The 14,885-nt window shown below is 48.5% G+C and overlaps 1 protein-coding gene across 1 annotated transcript in view; it reads left to right on the forward strand.

Moving 5' to 3' along the window:
• LOC132471020 (plexin-A1-like) overlaps positions 1-14,885 on the forward strand; it is a 162,312-nt gene that overhangs the window by 76,599 nt on the left and 70,828 nt on the right. Inside the window, 5 exon segments of the mRNA XM_060069984.1 lie at positions 1,000-1,100; positions 3,714-3,837; positions 4,382-4,535; positions 6,267-6,366; positions 12,358-12,472. Coding sequence (XP_059925967.1) covers positions 1,000-1,100; positions 3,714-3,837; positions 4,382-4,535; positions 6,267-6,366; positions 12,358-12,472 — 594 coding nt within the window.

Consider the following 14,885-nt stretch of genomic DNA (forward strand, 5'->3'; position numbering starts at 1 on the left):
CTGTGAAGTGCACACCACACGCGTGCACGCACGCGCACACGTACACGTACACCAATGGTCATTCATAGTTCACCCTGCCCTTCCGCACTTTTTCAGCATGACATTATGTATATGCACCCCCCCCGGACACACACACATGCACAGCAGACACACAATTTATGACTGAGCTGTCTTTTCCCTGTGGTGAACTATCTCAATCTCTCACTCTCACAAACAAACCCTGACTCCTTGCTTGATTTCTGCCGGCACATTGCACCCGTGAACGTCACTCTCTGAATCTCTCTCTCCCACCTACAACACACACACACGCACACACACACACACACGAACACGCACGCACACACGCACACACGCACACACGCACACAAGCACACACCTACGAACCCGGACGGACGCACGGATGTTCTTGCAACCCACGGGGGTCTGTCCTCTCTTCCTCTGCCTCCCATTGGCTTTGGAGGTCAGCTGTCAATCAAAGGCACGGTTGCCGCGGCCACCTGTCCAGCTGCCCAGCATGCCTAGCGAAGCTTCTCCTGTACACGCTTCGCTGGAGGCTGTCACACACTACTGGACCAGAATAGCTCGCAGAAGCCCTCTTCAAACACGCACACGCAGACACCCACAGTATATACCCACGGACACACACGCGCACATCGGAGCACACTCCACCACCAACACACACCCTCTCTAGCGGTGTTTCATTCCCACTCATACCCTGCTGTCCTCTATGACATACACACACACTCCAATATGCCGCTGCATGCAGAAAGATTATTTGCCAAGCTCCTCTTTGAAATTGAGTCGGTGTGATAAGCTGCCAAAAATGTCACATTATCTTGTGGAGTGTGGCACTTTTTTTCCTCTTCTTTTTGCTTTCATAACGCTGATTAAAAGCAATGTACTAATTGTGTTCCGTATATCCTCTGTTTCTCTTTGCCCCTCTCTCTCTGCCCCTTCACTCTCTGCCCCTTCTCTGTGCATCTATGTCTCTTTTTCTAGGTGGTGAGAGTTCCAGTGGAGAGCTGTGAGCAGTACACCAGCTGTGGCGAGTGTTTGGGCTCCCGGGACCCCCACTGTGGCTGGTGTGTCCTGCATAACGTGTAAGGCACACACGCTTCCTCACTTTCTCTCTCTCTCTCACTCGCTTACTCACTCACTCACTCACTCACTCACTCACTCACTCACTCACTCACTCACTCACTCACTCACTCACTCACACACACACACACACACACACACACACACACACACACACACACACACACACACACACACACACACACACACACACACACACACGTCTACACCTGATCTAGGTGACAAGATACACATGGGGGGAGTGGAAGTGAGCAGCAGCTGATGTAAAGTGCAGTTAATTGATGTTTTCCATGGTTGAGTAAATGTGGTGGACGATCGTTAGACAAAATGCTTGTCTGAGTTCCGGAGGAAGATAAGGCGCTGTGCCCTGGTTTCCTCTTCATAATATTTTAGAAAGAATAGTCATAGTTAAGGTTACATTACTCCGGGTAAAGGACATGAAGCCCAATGCTTTGTATGGGTATGTGTCTCATTTAATCTGTACCCTCCCACCATGGTTGGATCCATGTTAAGAGACTGTGATTAATACATTGGGAAAGCTGAAAGGCAGCCTGCTAATGTCTGCTGTAGCTCTGTATATTCTTGCCTATAAAGCACACTGTCTCTCTCGTAGCCTACACTTCCTCCTGGTGTATGCCAAAACCGCATCCAGAGGCTTTATTTATGTGGATACTATTTGTGTGACGGGTTAAAAGCCCACGATTTTACGACGCTAGTAAAAGCCCGTTACACTTTAGATATTGGAATCATTTGATGGCTCCCGCCTAATAACACAGTCGCTTTATGGGTTAATGAGTTGTAGTTAGGTTGCATAACATGAGTTGCTTTGAGTTACAATCGATTGATATTCCGGTGCGGGTTGCGAATAGACAAGGCCCTGGGGGTGAATTTGTGATAAAACACAATGTATGTGCAAAACGCCCGAGTGCGTAGCCCCGCGCGAGTGCATCAATCTGTACAAGCCAGCCGTATTTATCCCTGCAAGCGTCCATGGCTCCAGGGTGTGTGTGTGTGGTGGGTGTGTGGGTGTGTGTTCCCGCCATCGCTCTTGACTAGGTGCTCAAACAGTTGGATCTTATTAAAAGGTGTGGCGACGGCGGAGCCACTCGCAGGAGATGCACCTCGAGCAATTCAGGATAATGGAATAACCGTCTCTTTGCATTAATTACACGTGCAAAATATATCGCTGGCATACCGCCGCGGCCTCCAGCCACATATTTTCCTGCCACACTCACACACTGGGACGAAACTCGATGAGTCCGCTGTCGATAACCTGGCATCCTCACTGACTGACCTCCTGTCAGAGCTGGGATATCAGCAACTCACTCGTATCCCGGTCTGGCAACGCAGGACCAAACTCCGGCGGTCTGCCCGGCCAGACAGAATAAAGCGGCTATTAATGGCCACTTCTTTATAAGTCTGTGTTTAGCCCCGTGGTGCTCTCAGCCTCGACCTGACCATAAAGCAGCTAGGCATCCCACTAATGGTGGAGAGTGCAGGTGTGCAGCGGAATGGCACATAAAGGCCGCAGTTAAAGGAATAAACAGGCAAACGCATCAACACTCTCGTACATCGCAAGTCCCGGCCGCTGGAAGAGTCTATTCGTCGGAATTATGCATGTATGCATGCATGTAATTCAGTTGCGTGCCATAATTCCCGTCAACACACACACACACACACACACACACACACACACACACACACTCCTCTTGAGGGTGTGTTGTGTGTGAGTGTGTGTTTGTGACTGGGGACTGCGTTTTTTGTGGCGGAGCAGGAGCGAGGACTTGTGAAACTAGCAGCGAGACGGGGCTGGCTGGGAGCTAAAGGGGGGACAGGGAGGAGTCGGCAGATAGCAGTTAGCTTGTTCCTCAGGGTTTTCATTCGTTGTATCGCCCAAGGGAGGACGACGTCAGCTACCCCCCTCACCGTTTACCGCAGAGACCCGTTTTTGTTTAGCGTGAGCGGTGAAGTTGATGGCTATTACATTATGAATGGCTAATAGTAAAACTGCCAGCGAGATGGGGGAGCGGAGGGGTGTGTTATGGGGGGGTTATTTGATTTCTCTGTTGAAGGCGGACGCGTAATAAATGACTCGGCTAGGGGTAGAGGGTAGCGGTTGATATGTGCTGCTTATTAATTTACGGGGTCCAGGTTTTTAAGTATGAGTGAAAGTGTGCACATCTCTCACGACATTCTTTTGTGTCTTTGGCGGGCCGAGGTTATAAAGTCGAGGGAGAAGCGGTATGAGTCCCGCACAAATGTCAGGACCAATAGGTGCTCATGATGAAAAGGGGATGCTGTAATGCACGGGCTCCGGGTGATGTCTTCCGTTATTGCTCGCCTTCGCCTGCCTCAGTATCCGTCTTAAGCTTTCCATTCCTCCTCCCTCTTCATCGGTGCATGCATATTCTTTTTCGGGCGGGGTTTCCGTTGGAGTGTTTTTGCCATAACCTATCTTCCTCTTCCTCCTGCCTCTCTTCATCAGCATTCGTCAAACCTTTTCCTGTATTCATATTTTTTCCCGCGTTCTCACCGCGTTCTCTCCGCGTGGGTGTGTGTTTTTGTGCGTGTGTGTGTGTGTGCGCGCGCGTGGGTGTGTGTTATTTCCTGTGCAGATGTTCTCGCAAGGACCGCTGTGACCGGGCCAGCGAGCCCCAGCGCTTCGCCTCAGACCAGAGGCACTGTGTGGAGCTCAGCGTCGCACCCCGCAACATCTCCGTCACCATGTCCCAGATCCAGGTACGTACGTGTGTGTGTATGTGTGTGCGCATAGGATCACGACCATTACCTGCAGCGGCTTGCTGAAACTTCTCCGTATCCGAGTGACTGATAGGGAGTGCACCTTGCTCTCCCTCTCCCTCTCTCTCCCTCTACACATTAGCAGGAACACATTAACCTTGCCATAATGGAGCCTGATATAGCGGCTGTGTTGGGCGTGAGGATTCCTGCTCCCCCCCCCCCCCTGAGCTCACCCCCACACTCACCCCTCCCCAGCCATTAACCCTCATGTCATCTCATAACAATCCATGTTACCGCATGTCCTTCCATTGATCTAACACCCTGTCTCTCTCCCTCCCTCTCTCTCTCTTTCCCTGTCTCCGTCTCTCTCTCTCTCTCTCTCTCTGTCTCTCTGTCTCTCTCTCTCTCTCTCTCTCTCTCTCTCTCTCTCTCTCTCTCTCTCTCTCTCTCTCTCTCTCTCTCTCTCTCTCTCCCCTCCTTCACTATGTTTATCTCTCTCTCCCCCTCCCTCCCTCCTCCCTCCCTCTGTCTGTCTCTCCACCAGCTGGTGCTCCAGGCCCGTAACGTCCCTGACCTGGCGGCGGGGGTCAACTGCTCCTTCGAGGACTACGTTGAGACGGAGGGACGCATCCAGGGGGGACGCATCTACTGCCTGTCCCCCTCTGCGAGGGACATCCTCCCCATCACCAGGAACAGAGGTGTGTGTGACTCGTGACCAGTTAGTCAGACTTAACACCCCAGCTCTCTCTCTCTCTCTCTCTCTCTCTCTCTCTCTCTCTCTCTCTCCACTCTTTACTCTTTACTCTTTACTTTTTTCCTCTCACTCTGTCCCCGTTACGTCATGCCGGTTGCTATATGTGGGCTATGTATTCATCGTGGCAGGCGGACTTATTCCCCAATGCCTCCTGATGGCATGGTGAAAAAACCAGAGGACACTGTTCCCCCTCTGCCCCGATGGCCGGCCGGCCCCATGACGTAGCTGTACAACCTCTCCCTGTGAAGCCGTACAAAGGATACCACACCTTTCACGCCTGATCACTGCTTAATATTCAGGGCCTAACAGGCGTCCCATGGGCTTTGTCTGTTTGTTCCCCCGAGGAAATGGCTTTTATTTATTTCCCCATTCCCATTATTGCATATTATGCTGCGCTGTCAGTGGCGTTATTGATTTATGTTTCTACAAACAACAGCAGTTACGCCGGTAACTTCACTTTAGAGAAACAATTCCGGCTTCCTTTGTGAGGCGGCCGTTCCAATATAACTTCGCTGCCCGTTTCTTATTTTCCCCGTTTTTTTTGTTCTTTTCATTTATTTTATTCGTTCTTCAATTGTATGTGGGTGTTTCACGTCACATCACTGTGTTTGAGAGTTGAGATCCAACGGCTGTCAGAATGATTGTGCGTTCTAAAGCTCAAAGTCAGATCGTCTTTCTTCGTTCATAGTGCTAGATGTGCATCTAAAACGGCCCATTACCCACGCTCCTCATCAGCCCTGCTGTCGGAGCGCATTCTGAGCACTGATTGGTGCGGTTATTTTTAAATTTCTTCCTGCTGGTTGCGTGTCTTTAGCAGTGTGGTGCAAAGCAATTTGTGTTTTTGTGCTTGTGTTATATTTGTCCCGATTCATATGAGATTAATATGCACAAACGGAGATGGAGGCTCCGTTCGTGAATGCCCAGCCGTGTGTGGGTCAGCGTAGCTCAGGGGGTAGAGAAGTGATCTTGTAACCGAAAGGTTGCTAGTTTGAGTGCTGAGTGCTGATATGTCCCTGAGCGAGACACTTAACCCTAACTGGTCCTGACGAGCTGGCTGTCGCCTTGCATTGTCGACTCTGCCGGCGGTGTGTCAATGTGTGTACTAACCGATGTAAGTTGCTTTGGATAAAAGCGTCTGCTAAATATTGTGATTGTGATTGTTCGTCACGGTGTCTATATATATATATACAGCCATATATTCACACCATCTACATCTGACAGACGGGTACATGATTACGCTCATGATTTATTACCCAGCAACCATGAGGTCGTTTTCATCCACATTGACTTCCCATACACGTTATGCCAGTGGAAGGGGAGCAAGGCATCTTGCTCAATGAGGCTTGCAGGTTGCACACTATTGGGAGTGAACCCTGAACCCTTTTGACTGGAAGTCAAGGCTCTAACCAGCAGACCATCCTGGCCTCTTATGATGCACATGGCATCGGCCTGTCGTAATTGCTTTACATCATCTCTTCTGCCAAAGAATATATAATCTTGATATTATAGATGATATTATACTATATAGTATTATAATAATACTGTATAACGTTTCAATCAGCTATATTTCACTGCATTGCGCTTGTATGTGACAGTGAAGTGTCAGTCCAAATGATGACGATGGGCCCAGCGGCTGACCTGGGGTTGTGTGTGTGTGTGTGTTTGTGTGTCATAGGTGACAAGAGGGTAGTTAAGCTCTACCTCAAATCCAAGGAGACGGGCAAGAAGTTTGCCAGTGTCGACTTCGTCTTCTACAACTGCAGCGTCCACCAGTCGTAAGTGGAGATTTCACTTCATCTTTACTCGTCTATCTACTAGTATCTGAGATGATTATGTATTTTATGTCTAGACCCCCCTATGTTTCCTCCCCCAAACCCCTCCACAAGCTCTTATGTTGCTTTCCCTGAAGGCTTCCGTTACAGTATAGGGAATATATAATATATACTGCAGCCACACACACAAAGTCACACACACACACACACACACACACACACACACACACACACACACACACACACACACACACACACACATGCTACCCCAGTCCCACCCACCCCCCATCGGTCGGGGAAGGGGGGGGGGTCTTGTATTACCATCGCAGTGAAAAATCGAAGGTGCCGTGTGTGAGAAATGAGGGGGATAGGAGACGGTAATTCTAGTCTTATTATCATAACCCACTGTACACCCTAATGATCCTTTGATGATTAATTCATTACACATGACAATACGCCGTAATGCTTCCCAAACACACAACCCCCAGACTCATTTATGCGTCGCCTCCCGTTTCAGGGAGAAAACAAATAGTGAGCTTTCTTTAACGCGCCCAAATGCTCCGTTTGCGGCTCATTTGCATTCACACAAATGTGGCCCGGGTTTGCTGCAACAGACGACCGGGGTGTGAGATGCAGGTGTGAAGGAACGAGCAGTAAACAAACAGAACAGACAGTAAACAAACAGAACCATTCTAGAAACAATTCTTTGTCTTTCCCGGCGAGTCTGTTGTCCCCCCCCCCCCCCCCCCCCCCCCCCCCCTCGGAGACTGTTTTCCATAGCATCCCCCTTCGGATTTCAACCAAAACCAAAAAATAGGAAGCAAAAAAACAAATCTCCCAACATGCAGTGGGGCCTCCCCCCTGCTGCCTTCCATTGGCTGGGGGCTTGGCTAATGATCAGACCCCCCCCCCCCCCCCCCCCCTTCCCTGTGGGCCACCCACACCTTATATCCACACACCCATAGCCCCCCCACCTGACCCTGCCCCTCTGTCCCACCCCTAGCCTTGCTGATCCGGGGTAGGCGTGGGGCCGTCTGCCGGGGTATTAGCCGCAGGGCAGCAGATGGTCCAGAGGCCCCCTTGGGTAACCACCACCGAGGCTTCTATCCGGGACCCCCATCCTACGTACACACACACGCACACACACACACTCACACACCACACGCACGCACAACCGCGCCACCGCCGTCCCTCTTCTGCCCCTGCCACTTACCTCCCTGGATATCCTCGGACACCTAATCTGTGACTTTGTGACCTCTCTAACCCACCACCACCACCACCAATCTAAAACACTAATCCTCTGTAGCAACAACACTGATTAGCTCAGCTGGTAAAGGGCGTGGCGCGTTACAATGTCAGCTCATGGCTAATTCAACGCCCCCGAGTCCCCCCGCTCCCCACGGCTCTCCCGTGGCTCTCTCCTGTGCGGATTCATTTCACGTCGGACGGGGGACAGGTATCCTCGTCTTCATGGCCGAGACATTTGTTATCGAGCACATGGGGCCCCCCGGATTATCTCATACGAAGTCGTGTATGAATTGTGAAATTGTGGTGCTTTTTTGTTTTTTTTACGGGGCACTCTTCTGGTGAGCTCACGTAATGAAGCCTGGAGATTAATTAGAGTTGACCCAGAGACGGGCAAAGCCAAGCCGTATAAAGATATGAACCTGGACGGTGATCAAATCCTATTGGAAGGGCTGATCTAATACAGAATCAGAGTGATGTCATGGTTTAATGACGTTACAGCTACGGGAGGTTGTATCTTTTGCTCACTGCCAACCCAACCCCCACCCCCTCCAAAGCCCGTTCGAAATGGGGCTTACCCAGGGATGCCTGACCCGGTTGTTATCAAAAGAAACAGGTTCCCATGCAACGGGGCCAAGACGCTCAGCAACATCCATACACCCATTCCCAGATACACAACTCGAATCACTACACCATATTAATACATCAGGCAGTGTGAACATTCCCATTCAGGTGCATATTCAATGCACCAAATGTGTTTCGCTAGCATCCACCTGTATACCGCATCAGCATTGTTTTGTTTGTTCATTAACTTTCAGATTTTTTTCCCCTCGATCCACACTCACGCACACAGTCAATTCCTTGTATCCATCCCAAAACACACATGCACACACCACCCCTTTTTATTTACTCAACTGATTAGGTTGTGGCCCCTGTCTTTTAAAAAATGCTGTAGATTTACATAGCGGCATTCATCTAATTAGTAAACCCCCTATTTAACTTTAAGGGATTGCGGAGATTGAAACGGAATATCACCTAAGGGCATGATGGCTCCTTAATTAAATATTTTCATATACTTTTTCCACATTTCTTTGCCCCAACCCATGTATTAAAGAGAGACTGCATAGTCTAGCAATGAACTATGGATTAAATATATATGAGACAATATGACGCACCTTTTATAGCCGGGTTTATTTGGCAGAGGCAATGGCTGGATGATTTGTTGTATGATTGTGGTACCTCATAAACTCATTTAATTCCTATATAAAGAGGTAAACGTGTACTAAAATAAACCAAGGTCTTACATGAAAAGAGACATTTTATTGTGGAGATGACAGTAAATGACTTGTAAAGACAAAGAAAGACTTTGGAAAAAAAGAGAAACAAGTAAAACCTTTTTAAAAGGTTTTGGAAAGACACGAGGGAAAGTGAAATTAGTTAAGTTCAGTTTTAAATAAATCCGAACCGGCCCTGGGAATTGTACCATTGAAACAATCACGTCGTCACAAGGAAACAGCTGCATATTATCGTCCATCACCCTCCTCTTTCCATTCAAGGAAATACTCAAGGACAAGGATACAATATGCCTGAGGGCCATTTCAATTATATGGCTGTTTCTAAAAATGAATGGGATACAATAAATAATTTGTTGAACCAAGTGCCGGGGTGTGAAACACACCTTACAAGAACAAGAGAGGACGCTAGCCCAGCACTCTGGGACAGCCCAAGAAGGAGGGAATCAAAGCCCATTGTTTAGGCGAGGACCTTAAAAGAAAACTGCCATTACGGCACTAAAGGTAGTCTGGCTCAATTAGCATGTGAATATGGGCCGATTAAATTAGCATTATCGGCGTGGCCAAACGGATTGCGGCTCTTTCGTATGCCTCTGAGGGGAAACGCAGAGTGCTTCAAGCAGGAAGAGCACGGTAACAGAGATGTCCACATCTATGGGGTCCTTTTGAAACCGTAGATTTGTCTTTACATTTTATCCTCGCTGGGCTCCTCAGAAATGGTTACACTCAAAGCTATAGGAATTGCATTTCTACATCATTTCTTTGTCATTGTATTTTTATACTGCGGTTGGGAGGCTGTCAGCGCAGTAACTAGTCGTTAACTCGGGCCAAGGGCGCACACCAGGGGGTTGTCAGACGGGGCCTGTGGCTGATTGTAGGTGACTTGCATGATCCGTTTATGAAGGGGCTCTCTGCCTTCTCTCAAGGCCCCGCAACACATGAGGTTGGGGGTTGCTGATATTTTTTTTCCGTATCAAAGTCACCAGCACACTAACGAGCTTGATTTCCCCATGAATAAAATATAAAAGTCTGATAAAAGGAGAGTAGGGGGGGGGGATTATTCATGGTGTCTGTGGGCACATGTGTACATTTGGCTGCTGTGCTGTTGTGAGCCACCCGCTGCACGTTATAATCCCTGTCTTGGTCATCTGGTCCTCTCGGCTGGTGTTCTGTGTTTCAAATGATCAAGGCATCGATGTTTTGACACCCCGCATGAAAAAAAGAAAGGCTCTTTGTGATGCTAAAAAGAAGCTACCACTGCTCCGAGTTTTGCTAACAAACGGCAAACCGAGCATGCACGATGCGCTAACGCCGCCGTGTTCATTTGTCTTGCATTGACGTTGTGCCATTTGCGTATTTGTTCAGCGCAAAGACTCTCCAATCTATCTCCACCCGATTGGAGACGCGACCGATAAGAAAAAAAACAGCTTCACAGTGCTACAGCCCTGTTTTTTTTTTCCTTTTTTTCAGAGGCATTGCAACCTATGCTAACCAAACCCACCACAGCCCTAATCACTTTCCCTCCATTTGTAGGCTACATTGACAAATGCCCCACTTGCTCTGGTGCGGGATTAAGAGGCCTGTTATTTCCTTAGCTGCCCGTTCCTCATTCCAAATGGACAGCTTCTCTCAGCACAATGCTAAATTGGTCAATTAAAGTGATGGTGGGATTGAATTAAGCTGCAGCCTCTGATCTCACTCGAATGCAGCGGTTCTTGGCTGGAAATGATCGCTTAAAGAGCGCACCTAACAAACGAGCCGTTCTAATTGATCCCAATGAATCTACGTCGAGTTTGATTGATTCCTATGTGGCTCCGTTTCCGAGCTGAAGAGTTAAGGCCGTGCAAGGTTTTTTGTTCTATCGCAAGCGGTTGAAGGTATAGCTCAGTCTTTACACGGGTTAAAACGCACTAGAGAGCTTGTCAGGAGCGTGGCGGTATCGAGTCCAGACAGATGCGTGAATTTATTCGTGGCAGATGCTGTTGAATATAAATCAGCCTCTCGTTGTTCTTTTTCATGCAAGGGTCACTCTGTCTTTGTATTGACTAGCTCAGTTTCATAATTTTGATCTTAAGCATATGTTTTCTCAAGCGAAAAAAGGATTTATCAAGCAAACAATAAAATAAAAAGGCATAAAATTAGCAATTGTTTTTCATTCATTGCTTGATTTTTTTCATTGCTTTTTTCATTTAATTGATCATTGATTGAAGGGCCTTCATTCTGCTGCCTTGCTCTCTTTCGCAGGTGTCCTTCAGACCGTTAGTGAAAGAAAGACACTAATACACAATCATTTCAAATCCGCCCTCAACAACCAAACCTATGTTACCTTTCGCTATTGCAAGTCACCCATACAGAGCCCCACTGGCTAAACCAGCCCTTACCCCGTCTCCCTCCATCTCTCCCCCCAACCCCCTCTCCCACAATGCGAGCCGTCTCCTCCTCTCCCTGGGTAATCCAACTACGTTTGATCTCTCTATCGCTCAGTCTCTCTATTTCACTCTAGTTCACCCCCACCCTCCCCCCACCCCCCTCCCCCCAAGTGTCTTGGGTCCGATGCTCTGTTGCCTCAGCCCTGGAGCCTGTGTGTGAGCAGGTGAATTTAAAAGGGTGGAACGCTCTTAGTTGGGGACACATGAAAGAGAGCCGTGGACAAAGAACAGAGGTCTCTCTGGCTCTGGCTCTCGCTCTCACTATCTCTCTTTCAGGGAGGGGGGGGGGGGGGTAAAAGAAGAGGCCTGATGGGCCCGATGGGGTGGGGAGGATGACAGTGGAGGTATAGAAAGAGCTCAGGGTGTTGAAATATATATGCAGGACTAGGCAGATTGTGAGGGTGATCATTGTGTGCATGCAGAGCCTGTCGTTTCGGACTCCTCACTAGGGATCGGAGTGATGAATGGGACGGCAAGGGGAGATATTTGAAAGATGGGGCGGGCGCATTGTGATCAAACGAGCGAGACGGGCCGAGAGAGAGTGAGGGCTTTACAAGCAGAATGGAAAAGTACAGATTGAGACGGTGAATGATACATCGAGTGATGTCCGCATGTCGAAACAATCTTAGCGGAAAGAAACAAAGACAAGTTGTACATTTGCAGAACGTTTGATATAATGCGAAATGATTCCAAAAATGTATTTGCTTGGCAGGCGACTTAGTTGCTTGCAAAAAACATTTTTCCGTTGGGGAAGATGCATCACATGCCGCTTCTTCTATCCTGCGCCACAGTGCTCGTGTTGGGCCTGGTTTGAATAGAGAGGCAGCAATCCCCACCTGCCAGAACCGCTTTATCTGTTTGTCCTGACAAATATCTCCTCCATCTTTCTCCCCAATCAGTTTTGTATTTGACTTCACAACCACCGTGCACAATGCGATGAAACGACCCAGTCCAGCTCTGATGCGTTCTAAATGTCTCTCTAACCCTCCCTCTCTCTCCCTCCCTCCCCCTCGTCGTCCCCCCTTCAGCTGCCTGTCCTGTGTGAACGGGTCGTACCCGTGTCACTGGTGCAAGTACCGCCACATGTGCACGCAGAACGTCAACGACTGCTCCTTCCAGGAGGGCCGCGTCAACATCTCTGAGGTGAGTGCTACTTTCTGCCACCTGAATGTACCCCCTCCACCCCCTCACCAGACACACACGCAGACACACATCCCCCCACCCCCCCCCCCCTGTCGGCTTGTGTTGGCGTGCTGTGCGTCTGCTTGCCTGTGCGCGAGATAGCAGCGTTGGCACGTTGACAACAGCTTGTGTAGTGTGCAGCGGTAATTCTGTCTTGGCCCATAAGGCCATAAGCAGGCCTGGATGAATGAGGCGCTATGGGAATACTGCCTTGTTCCGCGCGGCGCCATCGTCGCATTAGCATAAAAGCTAATATCAATTGGGCCGAGTGGCGGATGCAGCAGGCAAGGCATAACAAGTGTTTGTCAACTGTCAGAGTGTACACCAGAAGGCAGTGATGGTGTACACATTGAAACACACACACACACATATACACACACACTCAAATTGTTTATGCAAATGTTGAGGTTTTTCTCTCTCTACTTTTCTCGCACTCCAAAAATTAAGGCACACATAAATGATCAAATTCACACGCATACAGACAGCGCAAAGCAACCTTTTTGCTGTTTTATGAATGTACTGTTCCCCGCCGCTTCCCTTAATGACTGATTCTCGTGTTCAATCTTGTGTTTTATTAGCACCACATGCAGAAACATACAACAAACACCACCACAAGCTCTCTCTTTACCCGTCTCTCTCCCTCTCTCCCTCTCTGTCTCGGTCTTTGACTTCGTCAGTCTCACTACCTCTCTTGCTCTCTATGTCCGTGGATTGCATCCCCCTGGGTCGATTGGCTGTTGCCCTTTATTAATTGGTCAGCCTATTATCGTATTACGGCCTTCTATATCACTGGAATAAACCGGCAGCACGATTGTAAGCCTAGCCACTCTGGTAAGCAGTTAGCATGCTTATAGTACCACCTGGACCCCATCCAGAGCAGCACAGAGTCTTTGCTCTCACAGCCTCACAGAGCTAGCTGATCTGGGCTGCCATGATCCAAGAGGCAGCCCGGATCAGCTGGCTAGCATGGAGGGTAAGTAGGTGGAAATACTGGCTCCTGTAAATGCTGAAATACAGGAGGACTAACGAAGGGATGCCAAGGGTCTCCAGAGAATATACATCGGCACAGTGCACCATGGGAAATATCCCAATCGTGTTGATATTGTGCAGCGTGTCATGTTGCCATGGTTTCCCTCGTCTCCGATGGCGTCTCTGGAGGGACCGGTTCTCAGCAGCAGGAGAGGGTTAAAGGAGACAAAGTTAGAGAGCCAGAGAGAGAATGTGACATTGTGAGATCCTGCCTGCCACACTCTTTATGCACGCACACACCCATGCACACACACGCATGCGCACACACATCCTATCTGTCTGTCATGCACAATTACATTAAAATGACAACGTGACCAAACACACCCCCACACACACACACACACACACACACACACACACATTTACAGCCGTTCATCATTGTCGTCCGTGCTGACGTACGCGTTGGTCATGCCCTCACTGGTCCAACGAACAGAGCTCCTCATGCAAGGTACTGTCTCTCGCTCTCGCTTTCTCGCCCTCTCGCTTTCTCTCTCTCTCATTGAATTAGGGAAAAGTATGTGCTCCCTCTTCCTTGAGACCTTAAGGAGTTGTGAGTTTCATGGTGTGTTTTCTACAGTTATGTCCTCCATCAGTAGAATTCTTGTAAAAGTGAAGGTGGAAGAGTTCCTTTGAACCACTTTGTGTTTGTTCGTTCTATTTCACTCTCTTCTCAATTAGCTTTTACTTTATCTTTCGCTTTCTCTGTTCTGGTCTCTCTCTCTCTCCCTGCCTGTCCTTCATCTTGTGCACCATATTCATTCAATGTTTTCTTACATTCCTGTCCTCTCCTCAAATCAGTGCGTCTCTTTACCTTTCTTTCTTTCGATGACTTTCTGTTTCTCATCTGCTCTCATGCCATGTATTGAAGGAGCAGTAAGCAAGATTTGTATGAAGTTAATAATAATAATCCCCTCCCACTAAATTATGTCCTTTCATGCCTGCACAGATCTGTATAAGTCATCTTCATAGATGATCTTCCTGGTTAATAGCTGCAAGACCAGCCCTTCCAGATTCTTGCTAGGAGGGTTGAACAATGTTTGACAGCCTGCTGCCAAGTCTCGAGCAGAATGACGTTTCTTTTAAGAACATTGAATTTACAGATAGCTTCTTGAAAGCTATGTTCGTAATTTGATATTTACTGACTTATTGTGCAGACATTTTGCCTACTGCTCCTTAAACAGGCATATGTGATCGAACACAGCGACCATACAGACGCTGTATCTCAGACGTCAGTAGGTTCTTGCTTTAAGGGCATTTTCCGTAATCGCCCTGTTGACGCAAGCGAAAAAACATGGACGTGGGAATAAGACCAACCAACTTCCAGGTGTTTCTAAAAGCATATGAT

Source organism: Gadus macrocephalus, chromosome 13 (assembly GCF_031168955.1).
Source record: "Gadus macrocephalus chromosome 13, ASM3116895v1".
NCBI lineage: Eukaryota > Metazoa > Chordata > Actinopteri > Gadiformes > Gadidae > Gadus > Gadus macrocephalus.